Below are 15445 nucleotides of genomic sequence, written 5' to 3'. Positions count from 1 at the left end.
CGATGCTGTTCCCATACTTTTAATACCACACAAAGGTTACTTACTGTCTTAGACCACATGGCCATAACCTATCTGCGGTGATTTCCCCGAGTCTCGTGAACTTGGTTTTTGTAGTCTTCGGATAAAAGGCTCCTTATTTTCTCAAGCATGTGACCTCGTCCTATCTTGACTGAGAAAGTCTGACATTTTCTGTGCAGTTTTCTTTTAGCGTCATAAGCTACTGTTTACTGAGAATGTGTACTAGCGTAGAAGTCCAACACTGACGATCAAAAATGTAGTGAAAGAATCCTTTGACTACGATTTAATTTCTACAATAACATTATCACATTCAGAACAGCCTCAGCAGCACCGGTGCAAAACTACTGGCCGATTAATGTTAAGTTGTTATCTCATAAAGTGATCACATGCAGAACACAATAAAAATGTTTTACTAAAACATAAGACGGTCTAATAAATCCCTCAACACAAAGTAATAAAAATGGAAATAATATTTTACAGCAACAAAGGCTTCGTGCCTTCTCATTAGCATTTATGCTTTCTGGAACAACACCCAAAACAATACAGGCACGACAGAAGTCCTTTCAAATGCACGTATGTTTCCAAAGCAAATGTGATATATCTAGATCTGTTACAAATTCTCATCAGCTGAGAAACAAGACTCCTCCCTGTCCATCTTTTAAAAGCAACACCAATGCTATTGTTAGTCTTCAACATCCTGCTCCAACGTATGAACGACTGACTGAATGACATGGTGAAATGTTACACCCACAAACAGGAAATTTTGATCGATCTGCAAAGCACTGATCACAGCACTGCATGAACTGATATTAAAGCAGGACACGAGAGACAGACGGCTGTTTTACCACGTCTGTCTCTAAACCAAATCACCTTGGGCGAGAAATGAACAAATTACCGAACTGCAGCAAAATAAAGTCTATGAGCTGAAGTCATCGCACGGCTCAGGAGATAAAAGAAACCATCCAGAAATCACTTTTTGCGATCTTGGCTGGAACACAACACGGCCCTGTCGCTGTACTCCCCCTATAAACTCTCACTCTGTTTTGTTTACTGCTGTGCATCTGTAGGCGTACGACCAGATGACATCACTCGGATAACAGCTACTTACGCCTGCCTCAAAGCAACTGATGACCAGAAGCTCCAGGCATTGAAATGACTGACACGAGTAAACACATGCAAGTTGGAAAAGTACAGCGGCGGTTGTGACTTTCTCGACATAAGAGAGAGCGAAAAATAGCTGCGTGTTTAAATGATCAGCCTGTAATTAAAGCGCGAGTTTGAAAATGACTTCATGCCTAAATCCTCAACCACATTAATTCCAGCAAAACCTAAACATATCATTTAAGCTAAGCATGTGTGATTACCTTAGGATTAGGCTTAGGTTGTTTTGTTTTTTTTTGTTTGGGATGCGTTTATGTTTCCGAGGGCAGTAGGTTAAAAGAAAAACAGATTAGAAGAACACAAAAACATTGCTTTTAGTTGTGTTTCGATGAGACATTGTTGTACAGTGCAACTTAACTCTGTACTGGATAACAGCCACTGTCACAACTATATTTAAAACTCAAATCCCCCATGATGTTAACCAGCATTTTAAATGAGGTCACCACATCTTTTTCTTTAATAGAAAGAGGCTTGCAAGCTCCACACTGGATTTCAGATATGATTTTAATGTTCTTTTACTGTAAAGTCTATTTTAAAACATACCACTTTATCAAACACCTTGAACAGGATTTTAGATGAGTAAAAACCAGAATGTTTACAGGTGTGAACCGAGTCAAAAACATGCTTTAATAATTCCCTGATCTGTTGGCACCAATATCTGCTGTTATGTTTGTTTGCCAACTTGGGCTGAATGCATTGAAATAAACAGGAACATTTTGCTGAGGTTATTATTTTAAATGGCCAAGTTAAGCCCACAATTGCTCACAATCCTGGCAGGTTTAACGTAATCCTTTAATTTTACCAACATGTTTCTTCTGACTGGAGGTAATAGTAATGTTTTGTGCTTTGAGTGGCCCAGCCAGGAACACAACATGAATCAAGTCGGGAATCCGTGGAGGAAGCCAAAAATTATGGTTATGGCAAGAAGGCCTTTCAGCCTCAAAGACCTGAAGCTCATTAGCAAAGACGAATCTTCAAAACGCCAACGGAAACCTGCAAAATGCTGCTCCGCACTTATAAGAAAGGCTTAATAGCAACAAAAAGTTATTTTCCATTAATTGCTGAGAAGGGAATACATATATATATATATATTTTTTTTTTTAAGCTGATATTCCTACAACAGTATTTCATTATCTTTTGAGAGATGTCTGTCTCGTTTCCTATCAACAATAATCTGGTTTAATATAAATAACTTAACATGTAACTACTAATTACTTTGGGCCTATGTGGTTCAAGGTAAGCCAAAGATATAAACATTTCATTTAAAACTTCCACAAAAGCTCTTTACCAATATCCCTTTGATTTGAATTCCTTTCAATGACATGCCAGAGAAAGTGTGAGAGTAGTGAGTTTATACTTTATTGTATGAAGCATAAAGTAATGCAGCACCGACTGCCTGCAGCCTGATAGATACCTGCAACACCTCTGTGTCCGTCACTGAGATAGATCAATTTTACTGTTTCCAAACATTTCAAAGCCCGTAAAAAGCCAGGTATAACGCTGCAGGGCCAACCCATCACTCCCACAAGGTTCACCAAAGATGGCAAAGCTAAGCAGCGTGCCTGTTAAGCAGCTGACTGTAGGGTCTGCCTGAGGAGATAGCCCAACTAATTAACCAGCTAGTGTCAGAATAATACATGTTTTACTTTATAAATATCATAGGAGCAAAAAGGTTTAATTTTCACTGTGATAGCCATTAAAGACTACCATAAAATGTTTTTTTTATTATTATTTACATGCTTACAATGTCCAAATAACAAACAAATGTTAAACTACATTACTTTATCAACAGTGGGAATGATTGTAGCTTTTCTATTTTAGACAAGTAATTATATAATGTAATACATTTATGTTTTACATATTAAACTAGTCTCAAACTGTTCTATATTTACTCAGGGCTGTTATACCTGAGCTTAACTAAGCATATGTCTAACTGGCCCATGCCTAGTTAGGAGGCATATATATATTTATAATACATTTTAAATTAAAAGTAAAACTGAAGTGAGAAGTTAGTTATTCGATTACATTTGAATAATCTTTATAAATAGCTCATTCTGTGTTGTGTCAATGCCTGTAATAACAGTTAAATATGCTAAAAAAATTTTAAAAAAACTTAAAAATTTGTTCAGAAGTCTAGCATCGCTTCTGATAGGTAGTCTTTTCTGTGCCTCAGTCAAGAGGTAATTGAAACAAAGTAAAACAGAACTTACCAGTGAATTCACTAGACCCATACTGTTCAACGAAGTTAGTTTTAAGTTAGATTAATCCATAAAATAGCTCTGAAGGGTATAATCACCAAATATCCGACGTGAAACATCGAAAACACAAGCGTCGTCGCCGTGACAACACTTGTGTTTTCAAGGCAGTTGCGTTACAATAAATCACCTTGGACGACATCGTCATCACCATTTGGCACGAAAGGGAAAAAATATTTACCTCAATTAAACACACTACTTAAAGTGTAGCCTGTATTACTCACGTTTGAAGATGAAGAGACATCCAAAATTGGTTAAGTTTAGAGCTAAGTTATGACAGAGTAATACGTCACATCCAAACCTACGATTCAAATGTTTAGCTTGGAAACTGACAGCTTTCAATCCGCCACTTACCTTCACATAGAGTCACTTTAAGTATAATCCAGGGCTTCTCTGGGCATGTTATGGACTTATAAATCCACCCCATGCACAGTTCGCCTGCATTGCTGCCATCTTGTCCTAGACGACAGGAAGGGAGAGCTCGCTCTTGGTAACGCCACCATCTCCCACATTTCAAACATAAAATAACTCTTGCATATAGACGTCCGGGAGCAATACACCAAGTCCGGCTTTTAGCTACTCAGCTCAGATCCATGTCCTTTCTCGTTGGGCGCCGTTGCCCATCTCTGAAAGGGTGCCCGTTACCCCCTGTCTAGACGAGCAGCTCCGCGGCCCTGCCAGCCTCTAACATGTCCCTTCTCTCTCTCTAGCAACTGGAAGCAAATGTTTGTGAACTGACGGCATCAGTCAGACCTAAGTAATCCATTGCAGATTACCTTAAAAATAGAACTCCCAGGTTTATTTGGAATACAATGAAAAACCGCCCAATTGTAGTGAAAGTACATGATATATATAACATTTTATAACATAGTTTTGATAGAAATAGAATGTAGGGATGTAGACACCTGGATATGCTTTATTAAATAATAAGGTCCCCTATGTCCAGTATGACATGATTATATTACAAGAACAAATAAACAGCCAGCATTACAACTTAAAACATGCTTTTACACTAAAAATGATAATGCTAAAACTTAGCATTTTAAGAAAAACATAATACAAAGAAAATTAAATGGCTATCAGCTTGGATAGCCAAAATTTTGTTGCCACTGTCAATAAATAAATCAATTTAAAAATGTCACTAGTTTTCCAACAGTGAAAACTAGTTGGTTTGATGGCAACATATGGGAAAATAAGAGTTATCAGACCACCTTAATTTGTCATTATGAGAAAGTTTGATTAAAAATTCAGAATCAACTTTATTGGGCAAGAGTGTGTGCACAAACAAAGAATTTGATGTTGTGCACAAACAAATAATTTGAGACTGGTTTTCAAGGTTTCACAGAGTACTTACATAAAGGATAAATATATTAGCTTTAGAAAAATATAGTAAAATATACAGTATTTACATGTATGTCAATTTTTGTGGCATACACCACCATTATATTTTTATTTGTGATATTCTGATGTGTGCAAATTTTAGGTATATGTTTCAGAAATTAGCCTAAAGCAATAGAACTGCTTTCACCTCTGTCAACAGCTAAATTGCTTTAAGAAAATATATTTGTCAAAGGGTACAAATTAGTCACAGAGCACTCAACTGTGTGGCTATCAATTATGCTGTGTAGATCAATTGTTATAGGCTACAAAAATGTAGCTGTGAATCATCTGTTTTTATCCTTAAGGACAAAGCAAACATATTTTCCAAGCTTACACAATTGTTCAGTGTGTAGCTTCAAAGACTAAAACCACACATATGATTAGGTTAAACATATAGAAGGAATTCTGTATAGGGAAACCTGTACATAATTAGACAAATATATAATAGGTAATTGGTAAAAACTGGTTTGAGAACGGAAAAATAAAAACTAAATGTCTTCGTGTGAACGATAACTGCTGTACTCTATTACTCTAGTCTGTTGGCCAGGCTAGACAGACTCGCTCAAGCGCGCGCTCTCTGTAGCTGTGATTTGCTTCCCCCTGTTGTTGTCCAGCAGAATGATCAGTGTCATTTGGTGCTAAATCACTTGTTCTTGTTTCTGCTGAAGAGTCTCCCTTAATTGTAACGCATGCATTACATCTGACACGATATTTGCTTAGAGACATCCTACGCTATAATTCATTCTAGGAGTGTGGTTTCATCATAGTGATTTCTCATCTTGGTGTAATTAAACCAAGCGTGAATGTAAATCATAGTATATCAAAATGATTTTAAAAATATGAATGATTTTTTTATCCTTAATGCTGCAGCCAATGCTTTTATTTTGAAGAAACTGTGACAGCCGGAAGTAACTTTGTTGTTCCTGCACGCGCGACGGAACACTACTGTCTGCCTTCTCGCCATTTTAGTCATTGGCCAGTCCAGCCGTTGAGCTGTTAGCTGCTCGAAGGCAACGTAAAAAATCACCCTAAAACTATGCCGATGACCTAGTAGTTTTAAAGAAAATTCCTGAATCTTGCTTATTTCGGTGTTAGTTGCAGTGGTTGAAAACTTTTGAAGCAGATTCTCTAAAGCCATGTCGACGGAGGGAACAGCCGAGCAGGTAGCAACACGCATTTCTATTCATGGCCAAGCTAGCGGGATATCTGTGTCATAGCTAATGTTTTCTCATACAGCATTGTTAGGCACGTAAATTAGTTTGGAATGTTCGCTGTGTGCAGCTTTATCCGGGGAATCAAACGCGTAGAAGTCATGTACATTGGTTTTTTTGTGGTGTGGTCGTGCGCCATATTGATTCAGCCGCTTTGTCGCAACGTGAAGCTAGCCGATTCCAACACTACGAGCTAACATTAGTTCACAATCGTGTTACTTTGCAGTTTCTGATAGTTAATGAATTGTTTTTACTCCAGATATTGCTGTGTAAGGTTCTATTTAATGGCGCCAGCTAGAAAAACCAAGCTACCTAGGGAAAATACGTATTTCAATCGATTTATCCCGATTTTCTGCCGCTTCCCGTTTTTCTGATGTTTATGGTCCGGTAATGAATAACACGATTACCTCCTGTGTGAGTGTCCAGCGCTATGTGGGCCCTCGCATCACATTGCTACAAGCATTTTGAGTTTGCTAACAACATTACTTGTTGCTTTTTGTGTGTGTGTGTGTTACAGGCAGCAGCTGAGTATATTCCTGAGAAGGTGAAGAAAGCAGAGAAGAAGTTGGAAGAAAACCCATATGACCTTGACGCTTGGAGCATTCTGATTCGAGAAGCACAGGTTTAGTGACACCGAGTTGTATTACTGGGGATAAGGATACTGGGAATGAGGGTGGTGGGCTTGGGGTTAGAATTTAGACCAATATGAAACTTTAGATATCGTCTTCCACCTCATGATTGGCAAGATTGCCATTTTTATGTTAAATAGTGAGTGGAATGTAAATGCAATCTCCTCCTGTAGAATCAACCCATAGATAAAGCAAGGAAGACCCATGAGCGACTTGTCTCACAGTTCCCAAGTTCTGGCAGATTCTGGAAACTGTTCATTGAAGCTGAGGTTAATACTTTTTTTTATTCTTTTCCCTTGTGTGCATGGCTGAGACTTATTCTAACATAATCAACTATGTGATTTTCACACAATCCAAATGTATCTGACTTCAATGGAGTTTAAAGTCACAATTCTTGTTTTGAGCCTTTTTGTCTAATCTCAAAGATGTTCTTCAAAAGCTAAAGAATTCTCACAGTTTCCTAAAACAAAGTGTGCAAAGTGGAAAAACCTTTTAACGAACCATTTATGAAAATTGATACAAAACACTTTGCAGTTGGGCTCTACTGATGTTCATTAGGAATTGTGCCTTTAAGCAAGAAGGGGTTATTATCTATAACTATTTAAGGATAATTCCTCATGTTTCCAGGTTAAACGAAAGATTACATATCATCTGCGGCATATTAAATATGGGGTAAAGTGCATTTGTTGCATGTTTGGTCTGCAACAGTATTAAAACTATTTTAATGGTATTGGAGTGCATTAGCCTTTTATTCACTTGTCGTGTCAATTTATTGCCTCCTGTGTCATTTCTTTTGGGTTATTTTCATAAAGAACGATCTTTATTGTGTGGCCCATTCTTTTCTTGAGACTTTTCGCCCCACTTCTTCTGAACACACAAACTGTGACCCTTTGCTTGTTTTTTTTTGTCTTTTTTCTTGTTTTTTGGTTTGCCAAGAATAAGTTTTACTTTCATCCAACCAACAATTTGACCAGAAGATTTAATTTCGCTTACATCTGATCATCAGTTCTAACAAAAAGTACATTTTTTTTGCACTAAATGTATTAATTTTCTAAAATTAAGCAGTGATGTCAGTGTATATAGATTGTAGATTCTCCTCCAAATCAAACTTTCTCATATATTCTGCCTTACACTAACTTTCTGGCATTACTCTATGAATTTGGTAAAACTAATTTTCTTTTTTTCATGATAGGCCTCAACCCTTAAATATTTTTCTTTGCATTAAAGTTGTTATAGCAGCAACAATGTTAGCAGCAAATACAATCATAAAGATAACATAGTGAGATCCAAGTCATTATTTGTTTTACCATAAAACAGAACAAGGCAAATAAACCAAAAGGATATTATTGGTGTTTACTTTATTAATTTTAAAGATAAGTGTAGAGTTGACAGCATCAGAGAAATGTGACTTTAGTGTGATTTATGACCCTTATGGATTATTAAACGGAGATGATTTGGGATTCTTAACCAGATCAAACTGAAATATTTTTCAGAAAAGGGGAAAATATTTTTAGCTGTTTGTACATATTACCACTTCAAAATGTTCATCAATGTTTGATATCAAAAATAAAATTGACAAAGACAATTAAAAAGGTTAAACAAATGCAGCATCAACATTGTTGTTTTTACAGAGTGCCTTGCAAAAGTATTTATATCCATAAACCTTTCACCGTTTTTTTTACAATTGTGAACTTTTACATTTTTATAAGAATTTTATGTGAAAGACCTACACAAAGTAGCACGTAATTATAAAGGAAAGGAAAATGCATGATTTTCCTTCCCCTTCCGCCTGTAAATTTGGTGTCTATATTCAGTTCCTGTGGCTGTGATCCTTTACCACTTTTCTCTCCAATTACATTTTGGCACCTCTACTAGCATGCTCTAAAATTTCTACTAAATAGAACTCCCCGCACCCCTTTTTTTTTGTTTTTTTTTTGTTTTTGTTTTTTTTATCTACACTATTCCATTGTTTATATATAGTCATCTGCTTTGAGATGAATCTCTTCCCCTATCTTAAGTACTTCAGGTTTTAACAAGTTTCTTTTTTCAAGTCTAACCAGATCACCTTTCTCTTGCTTCAGAAAAGTATCTCTAGAGCATGATGCTTTGTCTGCTCCTCTTTTTCCCCCTATAAAGTCTTCCTTGACCTTGTCTGATGAAGCACTGCTCACTCCAGTGTGAAATCATGCATGACTTTCTGCTTCTTTATTACATAAATTCCCAATAACATGTTCTAAAGTTTGGTTGTAACATGACAAAATGCAAGCGAGCTCAATGGGTGCGAATACTTTTGCCAGGTACTTTTTCTGTCCTCCATTTGACTCCAAATACCTGAATTTACTTAAATCAGCTACATTAGTTAAATTTGAACGAAGATTTTGTTTCTGAAATAACACTATTAGAATTATACCAATTAAAGTCTTCTAGGATTATAATCAATGACATACACTGTCATTCTTAGTATAGCTGCTCCCCCTTGTGGTAAGTATATGTATGTGCTAATTTCTTTTTAAACGGAACATCTGAGGACCACATTGGAAATTCCCCAAAATGTATAAAATAAAAAAATGTCTCTGCATATTATTGCCATTTAGAATGACATGTTTGATTTGCCTGCTAGGCCATCTTTACGTACAAGAGACCCAGTTTAGCTTGAGTTGTTTCCCCACCGCATAAAAATATATGGAGTTGGGGGCAAGACAAGTCCTATGAAGATTAATTTATTAGGTGCCCAAGACTGGAGTTAGTAGATATACTAATATAGAATCATAGTGCCGTAAACGACTAATATTCATTGAGGAAACTTCTCTAAACTTAATGAACACTTTTTTAAGATTTACACTCCTTGTGCTCTTAATACATTTAGTAGATAAAACTTTGACAAAGGTGGATTGGAAATAGCCTTCTGTAAATATTTGTCATTCAGTAATATTGTAAGATACTCTTGACTATCAAAGGCTGTTGAGTTTGGGCATTGGCAGCTGAACTGGAGCTTTACTGCACGTCTCTGCAAACCGCACAAAGGCTTAGGAGCCAGATGTAGCCAACGCTGAGAAGGGGACTCGGGGAAAACTGGAGCTCAGTTTTTGATTTGAAGAAGTTAAATTTGCCCTTTTCACTCATGACAAACTGTTGTGAAGAAAAACAGCTTTTGCATAAAAACTTCTTGAAAGTATTTTTGGCAAAATGTTTGGAGGTTTAAATCTGTGCTTTTCTTTAGTGCGAAGACGGAATCGTCTTGACCTGAATTTGAAATGCTAAATTAAAGTGGGCAAGACTGTTTTAGTTTGTGTGCAGTAGGGCCAGAATTTCAAGTTGCTCCGACTCTCCTATGACACATTTATGTCAAATAAGGTCGCTTGTAAGTTATGATGCAACTTTCAAGTCTAGTTTGACTGAAAACACTTCTTTTGTGGTATTCCTCAAAACATTATGTGTACTGTAACATTTTGTATTAAAAACGTAAAGATTAAGGTTCTATGCTGTATTTCTTGCATTTTATGAAAGATACATGAACCAAATATTTGCAGGATGTGTTCAGGATTTTCTTATTCCTATTCTACTAGTCTGTATTCCCCCACACACACCTCTCAGCCTTGTATTCAGTTTTTTTTTCTTTTTTTTTAGGAGTAGGATGCCTGAAAAGATGAAACCATTTCACAAATATGCTTATCTTTTCTCTGCCCATTTGCAGTTTCATAAGGATAAGACTTTGATCTTTAATCCACACATAATTTAAATGTGTCCAACCCCTCCCCCTCCCCCCCAATGATTTTATATGTTTAGCAAGAAGGATTTAAGTGAGAAGAGATAGCGTATAGGATGTGAAGAGGCAGGGATGTTATACTAATGTACAACACTTTTCACTTGGGTTTATTGCTCAAGATTATGTGTGGCATTAAAATGTTTATTTTTACTTATTAGTAAAACTTTCTGATCAGTGTCTTTGGGATATTTGCACCGTCACACCATTTTGAACTAGTAGAGCTGCGTCTGTTGTTACTGGAAAGAGCCGAGAGATTCTTTGAAGGCAGAAGATTGTCATCGGTGAACCAATTTATTAGCCATGCACCCTAGAAGTTATTGTAGGAAGATTATTTCATATTTCAGATGTTTTTGCCTTTAAAAGCTGGTCTGACTACAGTTAATTAAATTCATTTTGACAATATGAGTTGTTTGTTTTTCTATCGCGTTTTCTTGGCTTAAGTGGAAAGAAAATAAAATAAACCCCTTTCTGAAAGTTAGTCGTCATTCTTGTGTGAATATCACTGTTGATTCTTAGGTTTGTGTGGATGTGTGTGTGTTTGAGTTATTAAAACTGCATGAATGCATGTTTACTTTGAGCTTTCCATTTATAAGTTTTTACACTTTTATTTGCAGATAAAGGCTAAAAACTATGACAAGGTAGAGAAGGTAAGTGCCCAAACTGTAAGCTCGTTTTCAGTGTTGAAGCTCTGTTTAATTGTTGGCTGAATATGTAGGAATTTTGCTCATTAGAAAGTTTAAAAAGAAGTTTAATAACTAGTATCTTTTGGCGTTCCTTTTCAATAACGTTTGAACTATCTGTCTTCAATGTTCATGCAAGCAGTACTCCTCCCACCCCAAACACTTTCTGGTTCTTTCTTTTCACATATTTTCATCTACATGTAATATGCTTGAAGCTGCGTGTACCTTTTATGTCGCTTCACTTTAATAAAGTCTTCAAATGTTTTAAGTGCCTGCTCATTTCTGATTTTACCTGTTTTTTACTCCAGCATATAATCTCAGAAGTTCTGCAAGCGTCGAACTGTAGCTTGAAGATCGCATCTTAGATAAATTAAAAATATAGATATATCAATGAGCGAAACAGTCTTTGCCTCATGGGACATTTGACCAGCTATTTGGTTGCTACATCAGTCAGCCTGTGTATGTTATTTCTGTCTTATGGAGTAAATGTAATTTTTTTTTTTTTTTTCTGCATGTTCTCGCATCTTGTTGCAGTTGTTCCAGAGATGCCTAATGAAAGTGTTGCACATTGACCTGTGGAAATGCTACCTTGCATATGTTCGGGAGACCAAAGGGAAGCTTCCCAGCTACAAGTAAGAAGACGTTCTGAATTCTGACATCCAGCATGTGAAGAGAATGTAAATAATTTCATTCCCTTATTCTCAGAGAGAAGATGGCCCAGGCGTATGATTTCGCCCTTGATAAAATTGGCATGGAAATTATGTCCTATCAGGTCTGCAAATATGAACTTTTATCAAGTTGTTTTAGTTTCTGTTCGGCGCTCTTATCTAACTTGCTATTATTTCTTTCTCTCAGATTTGGGTCGACTACATAAATTTCCTGAAAGGAGTGTAAGTGTTTTTTTTTTTTTTCTTCTTCTTCTTCTTCAATTTGTTGACCTAAATTTTATCCTAACCTGCATTAAAAACTAAAATCTTGGTTGTTTTTCTGTCTTCTATTAGTGAGGCAGTGGGCTCATACGCAGAAAATCAGAGAATCACTGCGGTTCGGAGAGTCTACCAAAGAGGTTGCGTGAACCCAATGATTAACATTGAACAGCTCTGGAGAGATTATAGCAAATATGAAGAGGCAAGTGAGCCAATCAATGCTCAAGTGTTTTTCTCCTGCATGTATTTTTTTTTTCTTTGAAAATGAGCTTCAAAGCTTCACTTACAACTCAAACAGTAGCAAAGGAGAACATAAGAACATATTTATCCATGCAATCTACATAAAATAGATTAAAGATTATTTAACAGTCAGGATTAGAGTTCAACTTTAAAGTGAAATTGTATTTAAGAGTTGTCAACCAACTTGATCAGTTGGAATTGGGTTCCTTGTTTTATAATAGCATAAACTAGTCAAACATCTTCATTCTGTTTGGGCACCTTTACATTATGAGTGTGTATTTTTGCCATTCTGCCATCCAAAATGAATGCTGCTGCCGGTACTAAGAGCTGTGAAAAATCACATGGTTGTTTCCTTTAGATGACATACATATTTACTGACCAAGACACTCCCAAAGAAGAAGAAACTGCCAAAAGAAGAAGCATAATGAAACATGGCGGTGGTAGTATTTTGGTTTCCATCTGTGTTGGCTTTCTGTTGAAGACAAAGAAAATCACAAAGCAATAATTACACATTTATATCAATTCTAAACGCTACATATACTTAAATCACAGCAGAATCTAGATCAGTCAGCAAAATGACCCTACGCTCTCCAGAGTGGCTTTAATTCATCTCATTTGATCTAGAACCGTAAAAATCTAAAGTTCTGCAGGAGATTAGGTGTTTAATTTTGGAAAATAAATCACGATTCCAGAACGGAAATAGTTCTGGAGACATTCATGCAAGCAGGGCGTATGAAAGTTACTTGAAATATAAAAAGACTGCCATGAGTCATAGTGTTTGATCCTATTAGTGATGTAGGATCTCTGTTATTTCGAACAAAGTTGAGCAAGTTTCTCTGTGTAAACTTTACATAGAAACTTACAATGGATGCCAAAAGCTATCGAGCACAAATATATGTAGATTTAGAGTTTCAACAGTAAAAAAAAGCAGGAATAATCCATGGATTTTATTTACAGGGTATCAATGTGCATTTGGCTAAAAAGATGATTGAAGATCGCAGCAGGGATTACATGAATGCAAGGAGAGTGGCAAAGGTGAGAAATCAGATTCCCACTGAAAAATGTACCAAATACTGTTCTGGTAACTGACACAGGCTGTTGGGTGATCTTTGTGATGCAGGAATATGAGACGGTAATGAAAGGGCTTGACAGAAACGCACCTTCAGTCCCACCACAGAACTCCCCTCAGGAGGCCCAGCAAGTGGAAATGTGGAAAAAGTACATTCAGTGGGAAAAAAGCAACCCACTCCGTACAGAAGACCAGACCCTCATCACAAAGAGAGGTAACACAATGTTGGTGGTTTTGTCTCAAAACATTTTTTTCATTTTGGTTGTTGTATGTAGTTTCTTACATTTACGTCAGATAGTGATGCAGAGAGATCATCTTACCTGCAGATACGACACTAGAGGGCAGAGTTTTACTCTTTTTCTGACGTGAATCCCTTTATTTTACTGTTGCACTGCAGGAACATTTTAATTGAATTGCTTTCTAATTTGATTGGATGCAGTGATGTTTGCCTATGAGCAGTGCCTGCTGGTTCTGGGCCACCATCCCGACATTTGGTATGAGGCAGCTCAGTACCTGGAGCAGTCCAGCAAGCTGCTGGCAGAGAAAGGAGTAAGACACACCTACACTTTCAAAACTGAGCCTGAATAATTTTCAGATATTGAATATCAGACAAATCTTTTGCCTTAATTCCTAATTTTTTTGGTTCTTTTTCTTTCTTTCAGGACATGAATAATTCAAAGCTGTTCAGCGACGAGGCAGCTAACATCTATGAACGTGCCATTGGGACTCTCCTCAAAAAGAACATGCTCCTCTACTTTGCGTTTGCTGATTACGAAGAAGTGAGTGTCCGGTTACGTGTTCAGAACAATCTAACCAAACTTCATAACATACCACACAATACACACCAGCGTTATTCTTGTGTCCCTCTCTCAGAGTCGCATGAAGTACGAGAAAGTGCACAGCATCTACAACAAACTGCTGGCGATCGAGGACATCGACCCCACGCTGGTCTACATCCAGTACATGAAGTTCGCCAGGAGGGCGGAGGGCATCAAATCAGGTCGCACCATCTTCAAAAAGGCTCGAGAGGACCTACGCACACGTCACCATGTCTACGTGTCTGCAGCTCTGATGGAATACTACTGCAGCAAAGTAAGACGAAGCAGAAGTTCGGCGTGTGGTTTGAGGAGTGGCTGGACACACAGATGCTTCAACATTTTTTTTGTGTGTTTTTCTCAACAGGATAAATCAGTGGCCTTTAAGATTTTTGAGCTGGGCTTGAAGAAGTATGGAGACATTCCAGAGTACATACTTGCCTACATTGATTACCTCTCCCACCTTAATGGTTTGTAACGTCCTCCAAATTGTTCACCATTCCGTAGCTTTGCTGCTTGCTTTTACAGACGTTGCTTTATGTGTCCGATTCTTTTCTCAGAGGACAACAACACTAGGGTTTTGTTCGAACGGGTCCTCACCTCTGGAAGTCTATCCCCAGAGAAATCAGGGTAATGTCAAGCATTTGGCTGTGTTGTCTGTGCATTCAAGATATCGGTCAAACCAGTGAACCATGACATGCATCTGGTCCTCAGTGAGATCTGGGCTCGGTTCTTGGCGTTCGAGAGCAACATCGGAGACCTGGCCAGTATTCTGAAAGTAGAGCGCCGACGTTTCACAGCCTTCAAAGACGAGTATGAGGGGAAAGAAACGGCTTTGCTTGTCGATAGATACAAGTTCATGGACCTTTATCCCTGCTCTACCAGTGAACTCAAAGCCCTTGGTTACAAGGTGTGTTTTTCTTCCTGATACATGACTTTGAATCATGACTGCCAGTGTGGTTGAGCCAAGAAAGACTTTGTGTGTTTGACTCGTCTTCTGCTGCTTTGTTTGTAGGATGTGTCTCGTGCCAAACTGGCAGCACTGCTCCCTGAGGCTGTGGTGGCTCCCTCGGTGCCTACACTAAAGGACGATCCTGATCGTAAACCAGAGTATCCCAAACCAGACACCAATCAGATGATCCCGTACCAGCCGCGTCACCTCGCTCGTACGTAATCCCGGATATTTCATGCAGGGTTCATTTTTGTGTGTTGAGTTCTATTTTCTGTGGCCTGCTGCTGTCTTTCCACTGTTTTCCCTCTAAATCAGGGGTGTCAAACGTACGGCCCGCGGGCCG

At 37.6% G+C, this 15445-nt stretch overlaps 2 protein-coding genes across 5 annotated transcripts in view; one reads left to right on the top strand and one right to left on the bottom strand.

Moving 5' to 3' along the window:
- hipk3b (homeodomain interacting protein kinase 3b) overlaps positions 1-4148 on the bottom strand; it is a 40026-nt gene extending 35878 nt beyond the window's left edge. For 2 of the 4 annotated variants that reach the window (XM_015037142.1, XM_015037145.1), the window contains exon 1: positions 3789-4148. In XM_015037142.1, coding sequence (XP_014892628.1) covers positions 3789-3861 — 73 coding nt within the window. In that variant the 5' untranslated portion in view covers positions 3862-4148. Of the gene's footprint in view, positions 1-3389; positions 3498-3658; positions 3750-3788 lie in introns of those variants that run through there. The other 2 variants (XM_015037144.1, XM_015037143.1) reach the window with 2 other exon arrangements.
- Positions 4149-5740: 1592 nt separating this feature from the next.
- The window catches only part of cstf3 (cleavage stimulation factor, 3' pre-RNA, subunit 3), a 15096-nt gene continuing 5391 nt past the window's right edge, over positions 5741-15445 (top strand). The window contains exons 1-17 of the mRNA XM_015037132.1: positions 5741-5977; positions 6543-6647; positions 6828-6923; positions 11035-11067; positions 11635-11732; positions 11806-11872; positions 11956-11990; positions 12102-12228; positions 13224-13301; positions 13387-13549; positions 13775-13884; positions 13998-14114; positions 14209-14427; positions 14518-14620; positions 14711-14780; positions 14865-15060; positions 15166-15316. Of these exons, the coding sequence (XP_014892618.1) occupies positions 5951-5977; positions 6543-6647; positions 6828-6923; positions 11035-11067; positions 11635-11732; positions 11806-11872; positions 11956-11990; positions 12102-12228; positions 13224-13301; positions 13387-13549; positions 13775-13884; positions 13998-14114; positions 14209-14427; positions 14518-14620; positions 14711-14780; positions 14865-15060; positions 15166-15316 (1795 nt within the window). The 5' untranslated portion in view covers positions 5741-5950. The remainder of the gene's footprint in view (positions 5978-6542; positions 6648-6827; positions 6924-11034; positions 11068-11634; positions 11733-11805; positions 11873-11955; positions 11991-12101; positions 12229-13223; positions 13302-13386; positions 13550-13774; positions 13885-13997; positions 14115-14208; positions 14428-14517; positions 14621-14710; positions 14781-14864; positions 15061-15165; positions 15317-15445) is intronic.

The sequence above is a fragment of the Poecilia latipinna genome, unplaced genomic scaffold (assembly GCF_001443285.1).
Source record: "Poecilia latipinna isolate Pla-1442-1.1 unplaced genomic scaffold, P_latipinna-1.0 Scaffold396, whole genome shotgun sequence".
NCBI lineage: Eukaryota > Metazoa > Chordata > Actinopteri > Cyprinodontiformes > Poeciliidae > Poecilia > Poecilia latipinna.
The sequence above is the reverse complement of the archived record's forward strand: the minus strand, read 5'-3'. Positions and strand labels throughout refer to the sequence as shown.